A 25,762-nucleotide genomic window follows, 5' to 3' on the forward strand; every position below is an offset into this window, starting at 1 on the left:
TCCTGAGAGCAGCAAGCCAATTTACAACGCACTTGTATTCGTATGGAAAATAGCCTGTAGTTGCAGAGAACCTGCTGGCGATAGGCTCCCCCAAATGCTAATTCATGTTGCAAGTCTTCATTATATGGCTGCTGAAAAGCCCAGTTTTGAACCCCAGCCTGGGAGATGTCTTGAGAGCAGCAGCTTCTGCGAAGCCATCACGTGCTACATGGAGCTATTTTAACTCAATGACCTGCTACGTAAGCTTCAGTGGAAAACATAACACTTCCCATCTCCCTGACCTCAGGACCCTCGTACCAGCAGGCAGCATAGCAGTTAATCTTCACTTTTAAGGTGACAAGCAGGGTGTGCTCACGGGGTGGGAAGCCTGGGCTCTTATCATGCTGCCAAGAGGCATCTGCACTCTCTTGGAGCCCCACTGGTGCTGCTCCAGCAGCTCCATGCAGGGAGAACCCAGGGGACCGGTGCCTAGAGGAGCAGCAGAAGTGATGAATGCCTGTTCATTTCTGCTGCATGTGTGTGACGATACTCTCACTGGTGCATTGCAGCAGTAAGGGACTGGCAGTATCTGCTGCAGTATGCTCAGGACTTCTTTTGCAGAACCTGTGGTGAAACTGTGCTCCGCAACCCCTGAGGAAGGGTGTTCCCACAGCTGCTTTCTAAAGCAAATGCAGTGAGAAATATTGGATAAATCTGTGTGTCCAGCACTTTTTAGAAACACTTTAATAATTTTCTCTTATATGTTGTGTGTTTCCACAAGTCTGAGGGTGATTTCTGCTCCCAAATATATGATTACAGGAAATGAAAGTAGATGGAAGTTTGGGGGCTGCAGTAGAGCTGTTACTGCTTCCAGCATGTCGATTCGAGATCACACCATGCACAGGATGTTAAGCATACAAACACATCATCTTTGCAGTGTTGTTCATTGGAAAAGGATAAGAAAGAATGAATGTTCTAAATGAAGCACAGAAACGAGACAGTAAAGTCTACTTTCTCTTCCTGAAAATATTCCAGTTCATTTATTTGCTTTCACACCGGTTAGATACTGCTGGTAAACAAATCTGTCTGCTTTACAATAGATCTGCGACACAGAAAATCCAGGTCTGCAGAGGGGGAAAACCAGTCTTAACATGAAAACTTAGAATACATTGACTGAGTTTTATCTAGCAAAATTTAGAAACCTTTTTTGAAAGGTTTAGGTAGTTTTCAGCTGAGATGGATACTGTCTGAGCACATTCGCTTACTGAGAAATAAAATATAAATAGAAAGACAAAAAAAAAAAAAGATGCCTATTTAGTTTAGAAAAAGGCAGGAGACTTTTGGAGCATACAGTGCCTCGCATGTCATAAGTATATTTTTATATATCAGATTGTGGAGATGAAACGAAACATCTGCATATAATGAGGGTTTGGGTCTATTTTGGATCTTTGGCAACTACAATTTGACTATAGCTTCCAGGTAATCTCGCTCCTTTTCCAATAATATCACCTTGAGATAAGTTTCCTACTTCCACAATTGTATTTTATTAAGTTCTATGAAGGCAGAGGCCTGGGTGTCTGAGAACATCAATATAAAACCTTATTATGGAAAGCCATAGCCAGCAGCAACTTTACAGATGGTATTAGAGGGTCAGTTTCAGTTTGCTTACTTTTCACGTGTTCCTTGTTGGTAGAGGGGTAGCAGAACATTTAAATTTTCTGTGGAAAGAATATTCAAGGAGAGATTTCTTAGTCTGATTGTATTTGTTTTAGGCTCAGTTCTGTTCTTGCTGTACTTGACATCAGGTTCCTTATAGCTACTTGTGGAAGCAGTCTGCAAGGCAGCCATAGGCCTGGCAGGGCCTGCATCCTACCCACTTTCTGCCATTGCCTTCCAGAGTACCCGTGCAATCATGCCTAGTGGCATGCTTATCCCTCGGGCATCTTAGGTGATGCTCCATTTAGAGCTGACAGTGTATATGTTGCCATGCAGCCTCAGAGATGGGTAAGGTGCCTAGGAGAACAGCTTTCATGTTGTCCTTCCTACATTGCACAGGCATTGCCACTGCCTTCAGTGTCCTCCACCGGGGTAAGATCATTTGCACTGCTCTCAGTGTTAAACCCGTGCTTAGATTCTGTTCATGCCAGCTGGACCTTACGCTCATCTCTCCATACATAGGGGCAGGTAGTCCATCAGCCCAGCGAGTAGAGGCTTTAGCTGTTCATCACAGTCTTGAATCAGATCCATAGCAACATAAACATGTCCTAAGATCTCTGATCCTGCTGTCAGTGAGGTGGCTATAACATTTTATAGATGATGTAACTGCATAGAACCAAATGTATATTTTATGGTGAAGAAGCTGAAGTAGCTATTACTGAAACAGAGTCGAGAAGCAAGCATGCATGCTTTGGGTCACAGGGATATATAGGGGAGGGAACTAAAGCTGAGATTATTGTAGTGTGTGCCACTGTCAAGGAAGAGGATGGTACAGGAACAGGCCACCAGCATGTGCTGCTGTCCTGGAAGGGCTTGTTATTGGGCTGGCGATCAGCTAAGAAAGATTTAACAAAACAAGGTCAGAATCTGTGTATTTTACCTGAAAAACAAGATCCCATTTCTGGCCATGCACACAAAACCAGTCTAACTATTCTTGAAGTCATGAAAACTGGCAGTGTTTTTTGTCAGAGATGTATGACAGATGAGTTAAATCGATGTGATTGCTATGGGCCAAATTAGAAAGCTGGGGTGTAAAAGCAGCCAATTTGGGAAGGACAGGGTGGTTCAGACCGGATTTCTATCTGATCCTTTTCCAGGAATGGAAACTGAAAATAAAGCTCTGAGCTGTTTCTTGAGGACAGTTACATGTGTGTGTGTGCCTGTGCATTTTGCAGGGTAGGCAGCAAAAACATACATTACTGTCTTATGTGGACAAGTGACATTCTTGTTTGCATTGCAAACTAAACTATTGTTAGAGCACAGTACATTTAGTGACAGGTAGGATGCATTTGGTTTGAGTTGTGAGAAGAATGCTCTGCGGGCTTGTTTTGTAAAATCAATTGAAATTATTGAATATGAGCTGCACAGCTAAGCCACTTGCCATTGTATGGGGTTTTTACAACACTTATTTGAGCTGTGTAAAAGTTTGGTGATGCTGAGCCACTGTGAGAAGACTTCTTTTTGAAGTGGCTATACAGATTTTGAGTACAGAAGAAGAGACTGGTTTGTAACTGTGATTGTGAGCCCTGTAACTTCCCATGATCTGCCATGATTGTGAGATGAATTTGCATCTTTTCGCATTGTTCATGCCAGGCCCTGGCTCATGTCCGAGCGCTCAGAAGAGGACAAAATTTTACCTTTTCCACAAACCAAAGATGGTGAAAGTCTGTCTCAGACCTGGAATTTACAACTCTTAGATCATAACTTTAACTCCCCTGGAAAATCCATTTAGCTTTAAAAACAATTATGATGATGTTACCTTAAATTACATATATTATCAAGTAAATTGCAGGAAGTGAAGGCAAAGTTTATGATTTTGGCACTGCAGCGCTGAAGATGTAGACTATGCTGTAGTAGAACTGCACCCACAAAGGTCTGATCTTCTCTTTATGGCTGGTATAATTGCTGGGTAAGAGGTTCTTTTGGAAAACTGTAGGTTTCTGGAAAGCCTAAGGCAGTTGGTGAATATCTTGTGGCTCAGCACTGAAATACTTCTGTGGACTCCCAGATGTAGTCCTTAACTTGCCAATACAAATCTCCATGCATGTCACTGGTACATTATTCTTAGAGTTAAAAAATAATGCTTATGTTTTAGTAGGATTGAATCTTTAATTAGTCACTTAAAAGTAAGAGCAACAAATGGCCTCTGGAAAGTGTTCAAAGTCCTTTTAAAATAATCTTAGAAATGAAATGAAGTATGAAGAGTAAACTTGTGGTAAAACCATACGACATCAAGAATCATAGGAGTAAGCAAAAAAACTCCTTTTATTGTTTTGCTTTGAGGCATATCTGTGTTTCTTACATATTAGCATGCCTCAAGCAGGGCTGAACATTTCATGTAACATGATGACCCTGGAAAACATGCTGCAATTTTGGGATAATTCCTGATGAGGGTTTATGAATCCGTAAGCATCTTATACAAGTAAATGAACCAGTTCTCCACACCACAAAATGCTGCACTGCTCTATATTACTGCAAGGACCTCTTAGTGCAAAAACTGTTTAGCTCCAGCATAATGAATGGGTCGCTGTAGTTCAAAGGTAATAGGAAGGCTGAAAAAACCATGATAGGAGTGGAACTGACTTTCTGGTTCTGCTGGTTTTGCAGGTTTTTTGGGGGAATTGTGTGCTGCCATCTATCTACTTTCTGTTAGTGTCACGTGGAGCCTGGAGCAGGTCGCCTCCCTCCCCTGCCTCTCTTTGGACAAGAGGAGTGTTATAGCCTCTGTAATAGTGCCCCAGCACTCATGGTATCTTACTGCATTGAAGGAGATATGTTTGGAGTAACTGTTTCATATAAAGCAATGTTTTTGAATGCAGGAAAGTTTAGGTGAATGATTCTATTCAAGTAGATGCAACTCTAGTTTAAGTAAACAACTGGAAAAACTGAAAGACAGAGGAAGAGAGGTTTCTAACCTTGGGGGAAAAGGGGACATGACAAATGCCCTGTCATTATTGCTCCTTAATACCTATGTGCTTCTAGCACAGATCAAGTCTTCACTTAGCAAAGGTGTTTTTCAGGCAAAATGAGTACTGTCATTCAGTCATTTCCACATGCTTGTAACTTTGGCTTGGGGATGAAACATCAGATCATTTCCTCATGAGGTTACGAACAAAATCTGGCTGGAATCAAACACCAAAATGAGGTTCTTAATGGGAAGACATAGAGAATGGTAATCAGGGGTGGAAATTGTGTATGAACCTTCAGAAGACTGACTTAGGCTGACATGTTAGAGTGTGTTGGCATCGTTTGGCAGCTAACTCATGGATGCAATGTCTTTTGTGTCTTCCTGTCCTGAGCTTGTATTGCAGAACTGCTGAGATTACAACAGTCATTTCAGTGGTACAGCTGTTAGCCTGTGTTGCTTGTTTTAAAGCAAAATGTTCACTTTCTTATAGAGTCTAAATAGTTTTCTAAAATGTCTTAATTCCTGTCAGTTCCTTTATCTAGCTTTTATTCATAATCAGATTTTAGTATATGTATTTTTTATATCAAAATCATTCTACTTGTATTTAAAACAAGTTACTGCTTCATGTCATGGTGCTCCGTTAGGTCAGAGCAATGTGACTGAAATATCACTGTAGAGCTCTGTGAAGAGTGTCAAAGGGTAATGTTTGATTTCCATAGGCTCTTCTTGCCTGAAATCCTTCGTCTCATAATAGAGCTGTATTCTGATTGCAGAACGTCAGTTCCCCATGCCTCCCTATTTCCCCTATGCCTTATGTTTCATCTCACCTAGAAGCTTTCTATTAATTTATCAAATTGTCATTCAGCTCACTTGGTTACTTTGCAATCATTAGCCTGTCCATTTGCTTAATTGGTCCATTTCCCATTTGTTAGTTATTCAGTCTATGAGCCATCATCTGAATAATTTTTAGCTAACTATTAATTGAATACCATTTATAATGTGATTACATTGTCTACATTCTCTTTTTTGCATGATCAGTAAGAGAAAGGGGTTTTTATTATCATGCATATGAGAGTCTCCAGTTAATTGGCGGTTGGAAAACGGGAAGTGATGGCTCTGTCCAGTAATTACAGAATCAAGGAGTCCAAGATGGCTTTAAGTGGTTGAACATGGGGGGTCAGTTCAGCTTTCTGCTTCTGTGTTTGGCTGAAGAAGCCCAGAGGGACAAAAGGTGGGATCTTACCAAGTTTGTTAGGCCTTGATGGATCAGAAGGTGTTTTGACCCTGCCACAGTGCTTGTTAGGAGAGTAACATGATCAATGTTACAAATAGTGGGCCTAGGCTCTACTACTGAAATCCTGCTTTGTGCCTTCAGACATGCAATAGTGAACCCATGTGTTGGTTCAGGTTCAGCAAAGACTTTGAATCAATTGGGTTCACGGAGCCTTTTCAGCAAGATACTTGCCCCTCTCTAGAGTCACAATCCAGCACCCACTGAAGTCAGTGGACAACCTCCAGGGGCAGGGCTTGCACTCACAAGAGTATTGGTATGAATGCCGACGCAGACTCCAGGTCCTGGCTTTCTTCCCGGCTGTGCCTAAGAGCAGGAAGATCTGCACTGCTGATTCAGATGGATTTGGGGCGTTGTGGTCACCAGACCCAGGTACTGGGTAAACATGTAAGTTCTCAGTCACAGCATGATTCCCAGAAGCAGTTGCCCCTGCTCTGGGGTAAACAGCCAGAGTTTGAGTACTGGGCACAAAGGGTTCTGGGCGCCTCCTCAGGCTGGGGAGGAGTTTATGAAGGGCTGGCCTGAAGCATCAACTTTGGCTACAGCTATAAAATAAGAGAGTGGCATAATGATGCCTCAGTGCTAATGTCAGGCAGGGTGAGAGTCTGTCCATCACCCTGCTGTTTTTGTGTGCCCATGTTGGTTCTGGTGACTGTACACATCCACAGAAAGACTCATCTGTGCCTATGGTACTGGTGCAATAGGCAGCATCCAGCCTTAGTTGTTCTTGGCTAAGTAATTTAAAAGGAAAGCTTGTAGGTTTAGCCAAATGTAGAATTATTATTTTGGCAAGCAATGAAACTGTGGGGTTTCAGAACATCTAAATAATCCCTCATCTGGCCAACGAACGATCATAACCACAAACAAAAGCAACTCTCAAGTTAGAGTAACCTTACAAACTTACTGCTGTTCTGGAATAGTTGCTAATCACAGATGTGTGTCTCTGCAAAATACGTTAGGAAAGAACAAATTTCAGAGTTGCAGTAGTGCAGAGATAATTTTATTTACACTTTTTGCACTGGGTGCTGAGTGGCTCATTCTCCACTATTAAATTTAAACAGGATGATATTACACCCCTGGCAAAAAGGGAAAAGAGACAGTTAAACATTGACTGGGAGGAGATGCGTGTCCCTGCTGAGCTGAACACCACCCAGATTGAATTTTGGGAGGTTCCTTAACCTTTGCTCTCAGAGGTCATTGTGCTGCCCGTGTTTAAACTCTTTTACCTAAACAATGTGGGTAGGTTGCAGAGCATACCATTACGCTTGGTTACCTCCAGCTCTGGGAGGGCCCCTTGCTTCAAGTGCTTCCCCAGCCGCTGTCTCCCATTAAACAGAGTGGGCCAGGTCAGTCCAGCATGCAAACAATGATGTCAGTATTGTAAAAGAAATGAAAAGCTCTGTGGGAATCCAGGAGACAGACCCCCAAATTAAGGGTCTTTTGGTTAAATACAGGCATTAAGAGAGATTTATAAAGATAGTGTTGTGTGCCAGTGTGGCATTTGATGTCAAAGATAAAAGGGGAACTTTTTTCAGAAGTGAAATTGTTTTAGCAGAAGAAATCTTAGTATCTGTGTTGGAATGCATAAAAACACATGTTTCTGATACTGTTTTCTCATATGCTAAATGAACAGGACATCTGGTTATGTTTTTAAAAATTAAATTAAGTGACACTAAATCAGGGCTTTACAAAGCAAAAGGTAGTAAACCAAGAACATCTAATAAGGTAACAATGAAATTGTTGGCAGGACTTCAGAGTGTTAGAAACTCACACAAGCGAAAGGAGCTGAAATATCTTATTGTGATATATAGGAGGCCTTAACTTCTCATTTATCTGTGCTCTTTCTTACTACACTTCACAGTAATACATTGTGCTCCCATTGGGATAGATTTCTGTTTGTTAGTGCCAAAACTCCAGATGTTTTCTAGGTAAATCTCTGGAGACTATTTTATTGTGTTTCATTTCTCCTTATTTACAATTCACTCTTCTTGAACTCGAGCCGCTGGTAATAAAAATCCATAGAGTCTGCAGCTGAGCCAAGTGGACACTATTGTCCTGCTTTTTCAACTCAGGGATGGGTTGATCCAAGCCTTGAAAGTAATCCAAACCACCAAAGTTTTCAAAAAGTTTATCTCTCCATTAATTTTCTTTTTTTAACCCTTCGTGCACCAGGGAATAAAGAGATAACTGCTTTGTCTTTCCTTTTTATCCCCACTCTCTTGTAAAAGGTTCAACCCCTCTTCACCACGGCAGCATTTCCACAACTGCTGCCCACAGGATTGTCCTTAAGCCCTGCTGGAAAGACTGTCTCCAGGCCAGGCTGTCATTTTCCACTCCCCGCCCCCCCCCCCCCCCCGGGTCATTTCATAGATAATGTTGGAAGATTTTCACTCATTGCACAATAGAGCAATATTCAGTTAAAAGCTCTTCCTCTTTTTTTTCAGCACACCCGTGGAGATCAGAGACCTAACACTGACATTGCTTTAACATTAGTCAGCTGTCCCAGACCTAGTGTGCCCAGTGTCCCAAAGCACAGGTAGCTTCCAGGCTACCTTCACCACTGATTTGCCATCTTCCCCTGGTTTTGTCTGGAGTGAAACAAAAAGCAATGCAGAGACAGTGTCTTGCTGCATCCTTGAGCCACTTTGCGCTTCTTAACCTATGGAGAATACCTCCTTTTCTGCTTTGCAGGTACTTGCACAGTTTTTCAGCCACACACTTGCAAACCCAAGCTCCACTATGCCTTCCAGGGAGTTGTCCAAGGCCTTTATTAATGAATTAAAATATAGTAAAGGCTGCTGTTTCCTCCCTTTCTCATTTTGCTCTCTATTTAGATTGTAGACACCTTCAGGTTCTCTGGTACATCAGAGAGATTGTGGTGCCCGACTTGCCCTGAAATCAGTCTGCGGTTACTGGGGAAGTCAGGTCTCTACATGCTGACAAACCCCCGCTTAATGATGTAGAAATAATTAGCCAGCCACTTTGCTGCAGTGGGACTTCAGTTAATATTAGAGAGGTGAAAAGTTTCATTTCAGAGTTGCTGCAGTGACTGCTATATTTTAAATTGCATCTCAAGCATGTTTGATCAAACAGATTTTTATATGAATATACCCACCCACCATAAGTGTATAAACATAAGTCATTCCACAGCAAAATCTGATCATGTTTTCCTTGTGGTTCTGTGCTTGACTGATCTTTCAGGGGAAAAACTGTGCTACTTGGAGAGCGCCAAACAGCAGGTGAGACCTGCTCAGATCCTCATAAGCACTGCTCTGCACCCTTTTCATGTCAGGTAGAAGGATGACTGGAAGGAAGTTGTTGCAGCTCTGAAAAGGTGATTTATTTCTCCCCACATGCCCAGGCTCTGAGTCCATCCTCTTCCCTGGCCTGTGTTTTCTGTGCTGACATTCAGAGACTGTGCAGTGCTTGAGACCTATAGCTGCAATGCAGCTAACTGGTAACTCCAGCTGTCTGCAAGGCAGGAGGGAATTCTGCCTTGCTCTAGTAAACAGCTAGAGTGGTAAGTGCCAGCTATGAGATTTTTGAGCCATTATTTTCTTTCTTTGATTTCTTATTACCTGGGCAAAACAGATACCATCCTTTTTGCTTTGTGTTACTGCTTGTTATTTACTTATTTGTGAAGTAATACAAATATCTATATGGTGTGAAGTTTATAATTTTTGCTCCATGTATCGGTAGGTCTGACTGTGTTGGTTAGCATCCTAATTACCTGAGGAGCTGAATATTTATTGTGAGTAACTCTTTTAAAATGAAACAAGTTAAAATGGACCAAACCCAAAATACCAGACAAACCACTCTCACAAGAACAGCACTTAAGAACAACACTTAACAGTTGTTACACACTAGCATCACAAAGAAATGCATTATTGTCATTAGTTTCAAGTAGAGAAACAGAGGTACTGAAAGATAAAATTATTTTCTTAAGGCACTGCAGCTCAGTGGCAATGCTAGCAGTTGATCTTCAGTCCTGTATCCTAGCTAGTGGCATTAAAACCTTGGATGCAGTGTGCTCTGAACTTCAGAGAAATCTGCCTCCAAATGCTATGCCTCAAGCTCATCTCTAGAAACACTTAATGAGCAAAATTTTAATTCAAGTTGCATTAAAATAATTAACAGGGAGAGCATCAAAGCACAGTATCTTCCCAAGCTAGTAGTATTATACAAAACCTAAATCTCTAGCAAACCAGAGAAAGTATTATGCTGATCAACCATTTTCAACAGGGAGAAATGAATACAAGGCAGCATTAAGAACCAGGAATGATGGTTGCTCTTTACTTTTATTTTCTTCTCATTTGGAAGCAAGTGCTGTGTCTGTAGCCCACAGCTTTATTTGTTAGTAAAGAGGCTTCAGTCTGGACTGAAGCCACATGGGTCACAGATTCCTCATCCGAAAGCCTGTGGATCTTTTGTCACGGTGTCCTTTGGGTGCATTACATAAAGGTCACCGTTCTGGTTACTTTCCCTTTCTCTCTCAATTTTTCAACTTGTTCTGGCTCTACTTGTGTACTAGTAGGATGCGCTAAAGAAAGAAAACATTTTTAGTTCTTCAGCATGAAGCTGGGTACGCGTGTAGTACCTGTCCTTACAGGTATACATTTATACAGTATCTGTCCTTAAAATGTCAGTGTTCGCCAAGCGGTTCTGTGTATTGGCATCTCAGATGACATAAATAGGCCTCTGAAGTCAACTGAAAGACTCAAAGGCTTTTAGTGATTTCAGCGTATTTTTGATTACGCCATTATTTTCCTGCAGTGAGAAGGCAAAAAAAACCCCCAACCCTTGGTATCTAAAATGCTGTGTGTATCTTTTTGCAAATGCGGTAATCTCACAGTAGCCTGTTTTTTTTCCAATGTGATGCTACCTCAGCCAATCTTTTGTGCCAGAGAGGAAAAGCTGTGATATATTCCCAAATTCCAGTAGCCAGTTACCTGCTCCCTCTGCCCTCCTTCGTGTCTGTCCCTGAAAAAGGCAGAGGTTTAGAGTGTTTTTTTTAAAACATTCCTTTACATGAGAAGAATAACTCAATGAGGGAACAGAAAAAAGTCATGCATTTCACTCATCATAATTCTTAACAGCGCTTGAATCTTTAGTATGAAATACTTGTAATAAATTGTGTGAGATCAGTCTTGGGAAGTAATAACATTTCAAGAGAAGGAAAGATTTTAAGTAGTTTCAAAGACAGATTTGATGATCCTTGCCCGGACACAAAAAGAGGATAATTCTTGAGAAGTCATCTCAGAAAAAGGCAAAGAGGCTGACTGCATTGCATAAGTTATTAGTGTTCAATTATTAATTCAGTTTTGTGTCAGCTTTGAGCTATTTATTAGCTATTAATTGATACAGTTAATTTAAAAAATGTACAAGTAATTTTAATAAGTACTTCTGAATGCTTTTTTTACTGGATGCTAAATGATGGGCACATGGAAATGTACACTCAGTCTAAATCTATGTCATTGTAAAGTATGGGTTAGATTAACAGTGCTCTTCAGAGAAGGAAGACAAGCACTGGTATACTGGGTAAGGAAGAAATCTTGAGAGGCACTTCCTGTGTGACTGGAGAGAACTAGTAACAATCTTTTTCAGAACAAAGACAATTTTGGCATCTCATATGTTTTTGGTTGTGGCCAAATGAAAGTTTCTGTCCAAGGGTTTGGCTGTTCAAGCATCTGGGGTCCATAGTGTGAAATAAGCAGAAAGAGATTGCTGTAAATGTTAAAAGAGATTGTCATAATGGAAAGAGTAATTTTCTCCACGCTTTCTGGGGAGAAACAGAACCCGATAAAAACAAGGGCACTGGCTCTCTGCAACGTACCTGCCCTATCTTTTCTGTCTCCTAAAAGCAGGAAGGGCCTAGGGAGCTGGTGCAAGGAGGCATGTCCATGAAGGGAAAGAGTTGAGGAGCAGCAAGTTTTTGCGGCCTAATATTCTGTGCTGGGAGTCTTCTGCACTGGCTGTCAATGTTCATTTGGATCTCTCAAATTTACAGGACAATGTACTCTGTGACTTAAACTTTATTTCATGAGCTCATGAAGAAATATAACGAACAAACGTAACAAAAAGGGGCTCAGTCCTTCTTTGCCTAGACTAGTCTGACACATTAATTCACTTATTCATCATTCAAATCATAAGATTTCCTAACTTGTAACTTGTGACTCTTAATATCATGCACCTATAATCAAAAGAAAAGAATTAGTTATCTAGCCAGTGGTGAGAGTGGTCATCCTTCCTCCTCTGTCATGGCGATACATTCTGTATCACATCAGGAAGTATGAAAGCCATAGCAGTCCAGCTGCTCTTGGATCCACTTCAAAAGCTTTTGGGGTAAGCTGATGTTTTATACGCTCCATCTTGATTTGGTCTGTACCATTTACACAAGTTAGTAGATTGTGGGGAAAATACCAGACGAAAGATGATGGCTGCACAGTGGCCCTTCACTCTTCCTGGCCACTTCTGCCTACCTCGTGCTCTTGCCTTGACCTAATAGCTCTGGTCCCACCCATACATCAGGCCTTAGCATGACCTGGATTTGGCAAAATCTAAGGAAGGAGTTGAGTGAACAGTCACATCCTTCTGTGTGTCAGCTACTCCGTGGCACAAAAGCCTGTTGTGGGATATTCCAGTGTTTTGCGTGGGATCCCATCTGGTCTCACTCAGGTCAGTGCTCAGTGAAGAGGTGTTGGACCACCCATGAAATCTTCTGAAAATCCCATTCTTTCTGTAATACACATTCAAGCTTGTTCCCATTCCAGGGGAGCAGGAACTTCACTTATTACTTTTTGAGACTCTTTGAAGATAAAGAATATACTTATTCTGATCTTTTCCACATGCTCCTTTTATTTTCATCACCAAATTTAAAGCCTGATTGTTCTTCGAGGAAAAATATTTTCCAGTTCCGTCAACTTCTGTATCTAACCTATCTTCCCGTTCAGTTGAGCAGTTTCCACAGGGTTAATGACAATATTTACACATGCACCAAGTGAAGAATACATCTTTAAGCCAAGCAAAAACACCGTGTAAATGACATTTATTACTCTTCAGGGACAGGCCAGTTGAAATTATTCTTTGCCACTCATAAAAGTGCACCGAGAAGGTTGCTGAAACATGCATGTCCTTGTGCATGTGCACATGCACTCAGTAGAGACATAGAAGTTTCTGTTTGAAAACTGCCTCTGATTTTATGTGTCAAGCTTGCATTTAGATATTACTTTAATATGTTGCCAGGTGCTTTACAGCAATGTACAAAGACATTGTTGTCCTTTTACAGATGAGGATACATAGACACGTGGTCACGAGAGTTCCTCAGGAACTGATGTTCCTGCAAATCAGGAACCTGTATCCCATTGACCTCAGTAGAGTTTAGTTTCCTGTGAACCTAAATCACTCCAGAAATCAGTTTCTTGCTTTGATGAATATTACATTGTTAGTATTACCATAGTGGCTTTGTTTGTCATCAACACTGTCTGTGGGCATGGGTACATTAAAATTTGCCTGCCTGATTTTGTGTTATATTGAGAACTTGATTTACACCTGGAAAGAGGAATGAACCAGGAAGCGCTGAAACGCACTAGACTTTTCCTCATGCAGATTTTTCTTCATCTCCTTTCCAGTGACTAAACTGAAGCCTCTGAAAGTTTTTGCAGCCTTCGGTAACTAAATAAGCATGATGTTCCAATGGTATAGATCTGTACCCTGTATGCTCTTTCATTTAACCTGAAAAGACTGATAAACATTTTCTTGGTAAAAGTTATTAAAAGTAATTCAAGATATAGAGCAGAAGCAGAGATGATTCACAGTTTAGTGAATGAGGACCGTACCTGAGTCAGGATGTGTTTTTATCCCTACAGATACCACCCTTGGGGAAGCACATTATTTTCTGTGCCTAACTTGCCTCTCTGCCTTTGTTTGGTTCATGTGTTAGGATGGGGAAAATGTCTGTTGCTTGTCTCATATTGTGGCTTTCAAAACTGCCTAGTACAATCTCAGCAGGGCTTCTAGGAATAAATGTAACACAAATAATAAGAAGAATGGTTATCTTCAGATCAATAATGCACTAAAAGTTTCTCATCCTTTAAAGTATGCTTGCCACAGTGTAACCAAACACAACACAAAGACATTAACACTGTAATAGCTTTCTACAAAACTATAATGTGAATTTTTATTCCATCAGAGAGATAACTAATAAAATACAAACACCAGCATCAGATAGAAAAGCGCATTTTAGGAGGGGGCAGTCCATCTACCGTGAGTGGGAATTAGCCAGGGAACAGGGGCAGGGATGTACTTTGACAACATCACTCATCTTTTTCTTTTCTGAAAAGAATGAGTTCTTGTTTATGTCTACAGGAGACCAAGAGGAATTCCCATTGATATTGGGAGTGACTTTTTTTTGTGAATATTTGTTTCTGATTGCTAATTTGGGATCTCCAGTCAACAGTTTTGGTCAGGATAATGTGTGGTTGGTTTTTTTTTCCATTTAGTGCTTTTCAAAGGAGAAAGAAGAACAAGTATTTTTTTTTCTCAGCACTTTAGTCATTTCTTGGCTGGCTTGAGTAACAGGAGCAGAGAGTCATGACACAATCTGTAGCTTTCCTGTTTATTTATTTGTGTATTACATATAATACATATATGTAATTTATTTGTATATTACATATAATACATATACGTATTGATAACTGCTCTATGTAAGGGCTCTATCTGAATATCACCTTTTAACAATGTTGTTTAAATTTATATTTCATTCTGAAAAATTATGTTTCCTTCCTGAGATGTGTGCTTAACCATAAGGCAATTTGTGCTGATGTTGCAGCAGGAAACTTGAACAGTATCAGCTGTCATGTTTTCAATTCAAGCCATAGCTCCTGATGTAATTTTTGCCTCTTCAAGGTCATAATACACTCAAAACTATGGAGCCACATAAAGTTCTGCCCCTGTGACAGAATGGTATGTAAAAGATGGTTTGGATTATGAAGCAAGTATCAGTCCTGATACCCAGCCAATTTTTACTCCTTGCTTTTGAGAATTAGTGCTGAAGTGAGGATGTCTGAAGGAGGCAGAAATAGTCTGCAGAAGAGGTTTTAAAGTATGGACTTAGACAGTGAAGTTTGCTGTCATGATGAAAACCTCTTTTTTGCCTTCTGAGTTTGAATTATTACCTTTGTGCTCTGAAATACAGAAAACTGAAATATCTTGGAATTTCACCCTTGCTTCTACCCAGATGTGTGCATGTGACTACCTTTGTCCTGCCAACCTGAGTATTGAAAACTGTGTTTTCTCAACCTGAAAATAGTGTTTTTAGTCTGTCCTCAAGCTTCATAGGTTTCAGGTCTAAACCTGTTACTTTAATTTTTGAATGCCTGTGGACAAATAAAAACAAAACAGGCCAGACAGTGCATGGTGACAGTATGCCAACTCTAAAACACAGAAGTTAAACAACCATGCAGCTATTGTCTCCAAAGAGGTTCTTACATGACTACAAGTCCCAGATCATATCCTTCCCAAAGTCCGTTTGCAGTCGCTGTTAGATTATGGCTCAGAACGGGTCTGCCTTGCATTGATTGTGATGACTGTGGTACACATAGACACCTCCTGGGCTGCCTTTTGCATACAGGAGGCTCAGGTAGTGCTATGGGAGTAGCTTTAGCAGTGGAACACTCAACAGGACCTGAGAGGATAAATACAGAGACTGAACGGTAAACATTCTGAAAGCTGCCCCTACTTCCAGTTGCATCCCGGATCCTAAAGGTACTCCTACAGCACTTCCCTGATGAGGAATTCCATTGTACTTAGGGGAAAAAAATAATATGTTAAGATTCTGAATCCTAAATACTTTTCCCCACTCAAGCCTGGCTGGTACTTTCCTTTGTGTTTATGTCCTTGGGAAAGCACCTGAGTTGACAGTATTTCACAGGTCTAAATGATGACAGGCTGGAAGATGCTACAGCCTCTCTCTGAAGACACCAGCACCAGTGTCAGCCTTTAAACATAGGTGTTTCTTGACCCAAATTCTGCTACAGGAGCCTAAGGCTTGATCAGCCCTAAATAAGGCTTATCACCACTGGGTGTTGGGACTCTCATCATCTCTCATCCCATCTCCTTCAGCTGGGTACCCTGTGCCCTGGGGCAAAGCCCCTGCCTGAGCACAGGACCTAGTGTTACCCGAGACAAGGTGTCACTGAGGGTTGTTAGCTGGGTTTTAAATTGCCTCATAATGATGGGAATTCAAATTAATATATTGCTTTTGATCTTTTGTTGACTTAGGGTTTTAAAAAGCTGGTTTGTCTGTTCAGTTTCTAATAACACCTTTAAAAGCAGCCCCACCATTGTTACCAAGTTATAATTAAGCAGATAGGAATAGTTCTTTTCTCCCAGTGCTCAATTTCACTAAAGAAGATGCCAGAGCTCATACTTCTGAAAACTTGCTCTGTCAGATAGGTGTTTCTTGGTAGTAAGACCGCATATGCCCTCTGCTGTCCCTTCAAATTGTGTGAAGACATAGTGTCAGAATGTTATTGTTAATATTATCATAGATATTAATTTAATGATTATATGGAAACTAAGGAAAGAGGAAAATTCTGAACCAAAACAGCATTCCTTTTTCAGAAATCAGTCTGAACCAAATGTTAGCTTTGTATCTAAACCTTGACTGTTGGGTATTAGGGAATGACACTGAAAGCTCATTGCTGTAAAGTTTAATAGCTGAAACAGAATGAAGATATCAGATGCTGGTTTTCCTTGCAAATGTTTCCTGAAAGGCTATGCACAGAATGATGCACTCTGGCACAGTATTGCTGTCTCATGTCCCTTCAAAGTAGTAGCCCCACCAAGCTCTGCCTCTGCCCTAATACGAGAATCAACAAAAGCATCATTTTTTTAATGTAACTCAAGCCATTTCCTAAAACAGCTATAGAAACAAAGGATCCTTGCTGAGTGTTAGAAGTCCTATTTGTCAGGGAGTACAGAGCCCTGCTTATAGCTGATGAAGGGACCCTGCAGACAAGTTGAAGTTTGTATCAATCTGATCTAGCAAGCCCAAAGGCCCAAACGTTTGCATTTACAGAAGCATGCACACACAGCACAGGCCCTTTTCAGCCCTCTATGCTGTTCCCTGCATTTAGAGAGAGGAGTTGGCTCTTGCACAGGGCTGGCTGTGTGGCTGCCTGCCCCAGGGAAGGCATTGCATTGCAGGAAAGGGTTCAGGTAGCCACATCTTTGAGTGTGCAGGTGGGGTTTCTGGGCTTAGACTAGGTGCAGAATTATACAATCCCTTGGGAAAGCTCTGCAGAAATAATGTTTTTCAGATTTTGAGGTTTTGTGCTTCCTAAGCACCCAGACTGATGTGCCTTACAGTTCTGGAAAGTCGTCTGCAATAAGATTGTATATGCAAAACTGCATGTCTTTAAAAATAGATCTATAGCAAAACCCTAGACAAATCTCTAAATATAGCAGATGTTACACTTTTTTTCAGTCAACAAATTGCTTGCTCTTTATATGTGCTGAATTTCCTTGGTTTTTCAGAGATGGCCAACCTAAGAAACTAATTCCTTGGTAGCAAGCAAGCCTTTAACAATCTTGAGTGAACTTCATAGGTGCTTAATTTACTTTGGCAGCACATAATGGAAACAAGGTGTTGACTAGAATGCACTTTTTCAAATTAATTCCTGTCTTCTGACCGCACACACTTTTCCTGACAAAGGTAAGTCTCTGAGCACTATTCAAACTGCTCCCTGCTGTTTGTGCAGTTTATACACACAGTATTATTTTAACTTTTGATGACAGCCGAGTGAATACTTGACACCTGACTTTTAAATTAGAGCCCAATCCAAATCTTACTGGCTCCTGATAGCTCTCATTTTGAATAGCACATGAATAGCATGGGGAACACAGTGAAGTTCTAACAGAACCTAATCTTGGTAACTGGGAGATGTCACTTAAGAGGCCATCAGTTTTCCATGGATGGATGCTAGTTTCGCACAGAATGCAACAGAACTGGGTTGATAAGGTTTTGTTTGAGCTACTGTGATTACTTAAGGAGACCAACTTCTATCACCTGCCCTAACTCTTGGATAGACCCAGAAGTTAATTGCCATGCCCATCTAGCTAGATAGTGTGTGATTGTGTGACTACATGCATGCCTTCCTACAGATTATTTCCACTAATAGTCTAACTAAAACGCTTCCTAAGTCACTGTTCTCAGTGCCTGTATTGGGAATATGCATTGAATGCTCAGCCAAAATTATCCGTTAGGGTGCAATTATCTGTGAGCAGAGCACTGAAACCTGGAATATTTTTGACTAAGAGGTCAATTAGTGTGATTGGGAGGCAAAGGAAGCAGCCAGCCATAGTATAGTCAGAGGGAGCAATCAAGTGAATTGAGCAGTCAGCTGATTAGAAAACAACTAGCAAGAGCAGGATGAATTTTCACCCTGGAAGTGATGAATGTAGACCTGTCTGGAGCGCTCAGCTGAAATGAACACTCAATCAGCATTTGATTAACCTGAGCTGCCCCCTAGGTGAAGGCATATAAGTAGGATCTACATATACATATGTAGGATTTATATATATATATATATGATAGTCTCATATGATTCTCCCAAGAGCTGTCCTATATGTACTAAGGCATTAGAAAAATCAGTGAATAACAACTCAAAAATATTAACTAAAAGACAGATAACTGCGTGTTCAAGCAAAATATTTTTGGATCAGGCAGATGGCTCCTTTACCTTGTAACTCATCTGTCCTTAGATAACATTTGTGCTTCAAATCTAAATACCAGAAATTTTTCTATTGTCTAGTAAGAAGTCTTAAAGTAAAATAATACTAGGCCTTGAGGTTAATTAAAGTTCACTAGGAATGAACATTTTACTCTCAGACCTATGCCTTTGTAATTAACATTTAGGATGCAGGGTTAATTACTATTATCATCTTTGTTAGTTTGCAGTGTAGAATGAAGAAATCAAAAGGTTTGATTTTGATTTTCAGAGGACCTTTTGTTAACAGGGAAACTAACCCAATCCATGAATATTGCTGTGGAATCCCCATTCCAGGTCTGGAAGAAGAGAGAGATATGTGGGCTTAAGGACTTCTCCACTCTGTGTTGGTGCCACATCTGCCCCAGAGCCTGGGAATGGTCCTTGCATGGTTGTGACGCTGGGGTGATACAGTAGCCAAAGGTCACTTTCCCCTCTGTGTAGGAGTGGCTGGTTCGGTATCTTTACCAGCTTCAAGCACTCGTGGTGGGGCTCAGGGGGCTGCAGCTTTGCCCGTCCTTCAGCAAAGCAGCAGTGTGGGCATGGGCTGAACTGGAAGATGCTGAGTGGCACGGTATGGTATCATCTCTTTGTTCTGGTATTCAGCTGCAGCCAGGTGTCAGGGACAGCATTTCCCCAAAACTGGGGATTTCCTCCAAGCGCTCAAGGCTTGGTGGCAGGAGCTGGTGAGCACCATGTTTCCAGCTCTACCATCATTCCCACAAGATGTGCAGTGGCCACACAGATGGAGCAGGATACTCTCTTCTGCACAAACTCCTTCACTTCTTCTGTGCGGCACTTTCAAACCCAAAGGGAAATGTGTCTCGCTGGTCAAGCGAACGAGTAAGCATGTGCAAGGAGAAGTCTGGCAGGCAGTGGAGCCAGCAGGCTGGAAACTCCTTCACGTCCTCGCAGCAGATACAGCTGTTAACAGGGCTTGCTTGTCTGAACCTGAGCAGTGAGCCAGCTGGGCCCTGAACCGCTCCTCCCACAGGGAGAGGAGTCTGGCTAGGCAATGGCAACATTTCGGCTGGACTTTTGCAGACATGCTGTCATTATTTTGCAGAAGGAGCATCAGGAAAACCTCTGGGGAAGGAAGAGCTGGAGACATGCTCTTCTACAGGCTGCCCCAGTCAACTTCACTTGGTTTGCCTCCATGACTCAAAATGTATGAACAATAATCTATTTATATTTTAATGAGGTCATAAATGGCATCATGCCAATCCGAGCAAAGGCAACGCTTTCTTTACATTAACTAGCTAGATCATCATTCCTCGAAGTGGAAACCATGACTCTCTGTATTTATTTCTTGTCCCTGTTTATATGTGAAGAAGTATTTGTTTAGCATGAAGGATATGTCTTTTAATCCAGACTAATTCTCTTTGTAAGTATATTGTGGCATTATTAGATTTTATATTGCAGTTTCCTTTATTAGTGCCTCAACCCAGACCAAAATTGTATTATTTTAGCATGGAGATGGTTGTTCTTTCTTTTCAAAATATTTATATTGCAGTGCTTATGCTCCTGAATCTAGCGTACTGTGGCAGTCACAAGTTTATTTCTCACATGTATCGAATTGGCAGCAATCAAACCACAGAAGTGTCAGTAGGCCTACTCATTTATTTGGAGGGGGCTGTACAAACAAGTCTGATTTAAGATAACAAATCCAGAAATGTTTCAGCTGTCACGTACTGTGTGTACAGAATTAATATGGAGTCTCTTAAACTTCGAAACCATGGTCTATGTTACTGATTGCACAAATCATCGGGGATGCTACTGTAATAAAATTCTGGAAGGTTTTTCTCATGGTAAAAGAAAAATGATGACACTGGAAGTGTGATGCTCAGCAATGAGACACTGACCTGTCCTACTCAAGCTAAGAAGTAGCTCAATTTGTTTGCAGATTACAAGAATATTGGCTTCTGTGCAGAGACTAAAGAAGGTCAAACCACTCAGTGAGCAAATTGTTTCTGCATGTCAAATGATACACTGGAGTAATGGTTATTGTGGCTTCCAGAATCCAGCCTGTGGCAAAGCTCTGCAGGGTATTTTTTGACTGACACCCGTTGCCCACTGTCTCAATTGACCCTGAGATATATTGGCCCTGCCTGGGTGAGGCAGACAGTTTCCCAACTTGCAGTGTGTCTGGAAGTTTGTGTGCTTATGGTTGGACTCAATGATTTTTAGGTCTTTTCCAACCTAAATGATTCTATGCTTCTATGTGCTGCACAGAGACTGCCTCACGTTGCTCTCCCTGCTCAGTAATGCAGAGCAGTCATTTCCCAGGAGCCAAGCAAGTTCTTTTCCCAATGCATGTGCTTCCAAGAGCAGTGGTATTAACCTTCTTAAGAAGTGGTCAGTGCATAAGTTGTTGAGAGATGTCTATACATTTCTATAGCATGCCCAGTTACTCAGTGCAACGTACAGTGCATGTTTGGGTGTGTATTTGAAGAGCTGTACCTTAGTCACACTGTCCTGTGGGCAGCATCTTCCATCATAGTGGCACAACTGTTTTATGTGGAGAGATGTCAATTCTTCCAGCTTTTTCCTGGCTGAGAGTCAAGGCCACTTTTGAAGGATGGCAGTTTACAGGAACACTCTCCTGTTTGGCTCATTAAATCAATATTATAGGTAGCCAAACTTACAAAACATGGGAAGCTCCTTTGGCACAGTGAGCAAAATATGAAGCTTTTGTTTTTCAGATCCAAAGTCCATGTTAGGTTAGCTGGTGTGATGATCACAAACTTCAAAAAACATTTTCCCTCTGATTTCATGCCATTTTTTACTAGGATGCACAAGGTCTTCCTGCCATGAAGGAAGCACTGAAGGGAGCTCAGGAGAAGCATGTCTTTCTGGAAAGTGAAATCAAGTCAACCAGAGATGTGCCTGGACAAAGAAGGTGGGAGAGTTAATAGGAAAAATCAATTGCTGTTTATGTTATCACCTGTTTTGCCATGCAACTCTTTAAAAATCTGTCTTTGAGTAGTCACTTTCTTGGTTTTTTTGAGTTTTACGGCAGACAAAGAAAGGTCCCTGCCACCAAGCCTCTATTAGTCCTTTACCTCAGAAAAAAAAAGAATATCAGGTTTGTAAAGGCATCAGTGGAAGAGTATTACTTAGAAATTTTCTTCTGTTATTGTGCTAGACACAATTTTGCCTCCCAAGTTCCTAGCAGTTCTTCCTTTCCTGAGAGGCCCATTATTACCCCACCTGATCTCCTAGAGCAGAGCATGTTGTTCACATGCTGTTCACTCTTTTGTCCATATTTATTTCAGAAGTACCCATGAGCCAACGTGGTAAAGCTTGCATTGGATCCCCAGTTTTCTCAAGCTTCCAACTTGCTCAAGTCCAGCAATTTTAATTCCAGTACTATGTGTACTTTAAGTCTTTGCCAAGATCTATTTCCCTTCCCCTCTCAGTTAAACAGGTTTTATTTTGTAGAACTTTTGTTAATACCTGTTCCCTTTAGGGGAAGTTGTTAACGGGGGAGTCACGGACAACGCAAAGACAATCAATGTGATCAAGCGATTGCCAAATTTATTACAAAGCCTTAACTCCTTATATACTATTTTTTACATGCACTTGCAGTGATTTGGCATATTATGATTGGATACATGTCTTGAAGACCCTTAGTGACTAACATATACTTGGTTAAGCACAGGTGTGAGAACTTGACCTCAAAAGCTTGCCAAGAGTCCACAGTTCTCATTAACTCAGTGAATTCCAGCTTCTTCTTATCTTGCTTGCTTAAGCTTCTTCGGGCCTCTCATGGCCTTGCTGTATCTTTCAGGATTATTCAGAGTTTATGTACTAATTGTGCATTCTCCTGTGAGAACGCTGTCTCCACATCTTCCCCCTTTATGTTTTATATATGTTTTGGGTGACCCTACTTCAGCAGGGGATCTGGGCTAGATTATATCTCCAACATATGCCAACTAGAGGCTGCCTGGGCTTGCCCCTTTTTTCTGCTGTATGGCTCTCTTATAACAGGCTGTATAGCTCTCTGATCCTTCACATCAAGGTCTGGCATGGCATGTGTCCCCACCGCTCCACGCCTGCTGGGTTGCAGCCAACAGCAGAGCGAAAGGTTCTTCTTGGTGGCAAACACAGAGGCCAACCCAGTCTTGCCCTTGACTGTGGTAGCAGGCATTTGGTCAGCCTCAGTCCTTGCACCTTGTTGTCAATGCAGGGTTTCACCTGTTTCATCCAGTAACAAGTCGCTACTACAGCAAGGCACACACAAATTTACATTAGCAGAGTAACTATTACAGGGTGCAGCAGCATGTTAAAGATGCTGATGGCAGCAAGGGACTAGCCAAAGAAATTTCTTACCAGTGGAATCCTCCCACCCTCTTAGTTTGTTCCATCACCTGCTTTATAACACTACCATTGTATTAAAATCTTTCTAGCTTTTGCCTTAGCATTTTCTAGCAGCTACTGCAAATTTCCATACTCTAGCATCTCTTTTACAAGTGACAAATCTATACAATACAAGGTGTAGTTCCTCATTAGCAACTGGCTAGTAAGTACAGGTGGTTTTATACACAAAATCACAGCCTCTAATAATAGCTACTTTACAAGCACACATATTCAGGATGTTACTTTTCAGTTGCCCCCAGGTGATGTTTTGCAATCATTCATTTTTCTCTTCCTCTATCTCATTCTGCTTGGGGTATTCACGGTAAGCTCCTGTAGCTGAGGCATCAGGTTCCTTCATTCGTCTGTCCAGCTCATGGCAAGGCTTGACAAACTTTGCAGGCAGTCGCCATGGACCTGTAGGCAGGAGGACACAAATATAGCCCCTCCTCCAGGTTATCAGTTCTTGAGAAGCAGACAGGTTAAACTGCACGTTGTTAACAGTGACGGAGTTTGCTGCATCATTGCCTCTTTTTGCCTCTTTTTTTTTCTTTTTTTTTCCTGCCACCCTGATGCTGCTTAAGTGGCGCCCATAAAGCTTGTGGTTGCACTACCCCTCTCGCCTTTTCAGTTAGCAGTTCTTATTTCAACCGATCTATCTATTCCTCCAGGTCTTGGACTCACCCCCAGGTTACCTTAAACATACTAAGCAAGGCTCCTACCGCACCCACTGTGTTGCGGGTGTTCTTTAGGCTTTGTCTGTGGTGTCTCTACAAACTGCCTCAATACCTCAATAGATTGAGAGGTTGGGTTTTGTTTGGGTTTTTTGTTTGTTGGTTTGTTTTGTTGGTTTGTTTTTTGTTGTTGTTTTTTTTTCCTTCACTCCTCGGCTCTGACGTCCATCCTGGCCGTTCCGCCGGTGGAGCACCGGGAGCTGAATCGGAGGTCAGGGTTTTTTGTTTGTTTGTTTGTTTTTTTCCCCAAAAGTCGCTCACCCTGCTTTGCACAGCTACAAACGCCGGCCTGCTCGGCAGCAGCTACAGCCGCCTGCCTGCTTCAGCAGCAACCATAAATACCTGCCGGCAACCGCACTTTTGCATTAACCCTTTCATGCCCGAAATGTTAAACTGCGACCGGTTAAAAACTTTTACATGAACCCAACAACAAAAAATACACAGAACACCGTCTGCCCTCGACACACACACACGTACGGGATCCCACAAGCACACGCCACACAACTACAATATTTGAAGCACAAAATCCAGACAATCATTACTCCCACTACAGTCCCACGTACAGAACGTGGCACAAGGACCCTGTGGAGACTAACAGCAAACCAGCTCTGAGAAGCATCATTGCAGTGCGAGGTGGCAGGCTCATCCTTAGCAGGTGTCCCTGCAAAGGCTCTGCCTCCCCCACAGCGCATGAGGCTTGGGCTTTTGTACTGACCAAAATGCACACTCATTCCGACACAGGTGGCCAGCCTATGTTGGAAGAAGTGGCCAGCAATATCTATAAAGGTCTCCAAAGGTTGATAGAAACCTGGACATACTTACATTTACCAACTTCTAATACATGATTATCACAGAGAAACTGTATTAAATGAGTTGTATATGGGCTCCCAAGTCCACGGTCCATCACAGCATGTCCAATACCCCTGATAAGAGCATATGAGAGATCTTCCCACCACCAGAAAATCACACAATACTTCTATATCCCACACTGATCTCGCTTCCCTGGAGGTTCGGGGGGGGGGGGCGTTTTTTTGGTTGTGTTTTTTTGTTTGGTTGTTTTTTTAACGTAAAAAAGGTTGCTCCCTTCACTTTAAGAAGGACTGAAAACATCCATAAAACGGATGTCCTGAGCTCAAATTTCAATTCATTCAATCACTGACAAGGCGGGTGTCCTGGGGTGATGCTGACTCTTTCCAGAGTTTCACCCATCGAGCTGGCACCCACCGCAAACTGGAATCTGTAATTTACACGCATATAACCTCAACCTGTTAGTTTTACTTCCGCAGGACCTTTCCAAATGCCGGTTTCCAAATCCTTGTACTGGACCAGAATACCCGGAGTTTTAGTCATATAACCTGAACCTAATGCCTGACCACGTATTATAGCAGGGGAGTCATTAAAGTCTCCTGTCAATCGCAAAAAAAATCATAAGAGGATTTTAACCCATATGTGGCCACCGCTTGTCAGGCCTCCTTAACTATTTTGAGATCAAAAGCTTCCCACTCTTTAACCCCCTGCTACGTAGTAAACACAGGATATGCAGAGAGGCCCACTGCAGAAAATTCACCAGTAATAATCGCATCTTTGATTAACCCGTGCCAACAGTGCACAGGATTTGTGCCCCCCAATACCTCTCCCACCCCCTCCCCCTGTTTGCCTTCTTTAAGGAAGGGGTTTTACGGAGGATAAGGTGGAGGCACCAATGGAGATGTGTCAACCCGAGCCTTGAGGGCTTCAAGCTTTTTCATCATTTGTTGCAGCTGAGCATCTCCAAGGCCAGTGAGTAGTTGCTGATGAGCTGAGCAGACGGACCAGGGAAACGAAGAGTCGAAGTCTGGAAGCAGAGGATATAAATCTGGCTCGGATTCAGGGGACTTGGGGTCTGATCCTGGGTCGAACTCAGGGTCTCTGTTGTTCACAGCTATGTCTTTCTTGTCAGGTGTCTCGTTCGGTATGTGGCCGTCTGCGAACCTGGCTCTTGCTTTCCTGGGCTCGGGGCGTTGATTTTTTC

At 41.8% G+C, this 25,762-nt stretch overlaps 1 protein-coding gene across 1 annotated transcript in view; it reads left to right on the forward strand.

Annotated features, from left to right (window-relative positions):
* Window positions 1-25,762, forward strand: part of LMNTD1 (lamin tail domain containing 1) — a 130,618-nt gene that overhangs the window by 73,996 nt on the left and 30,860 nt on the right. Inside the window, exon 2 of the mRNA XM_061472182.1 lies at window positions 21,451-21,568. Within this exon, the coding sequence (XP_061328166.1) occupies window positions 21,451-21,568 (118 nt within the window). The remainder of the gene's footprint in view (window positions 1-21,450; window positions 21,569-25,762) is intronic.

Source organism: Pezoporus flaviventris, unplaced genomic scaffold (assembly GCF_033815535.1).
Source record: "Pezoporus flaviventris isolate CSIRO_AGI_PZ_B2104156 unplaced genomic scaffold, CSIRO_AGI_Pfla_v1 ptg000070l, whole genome shotgun sequence".
Taxonomy (NCBI): Eukaryota; Metazoa; Chordata; class Aves; order Psittaciformes; family Psittacidae; genus Pezoporus; species Pezoporus flaviventris.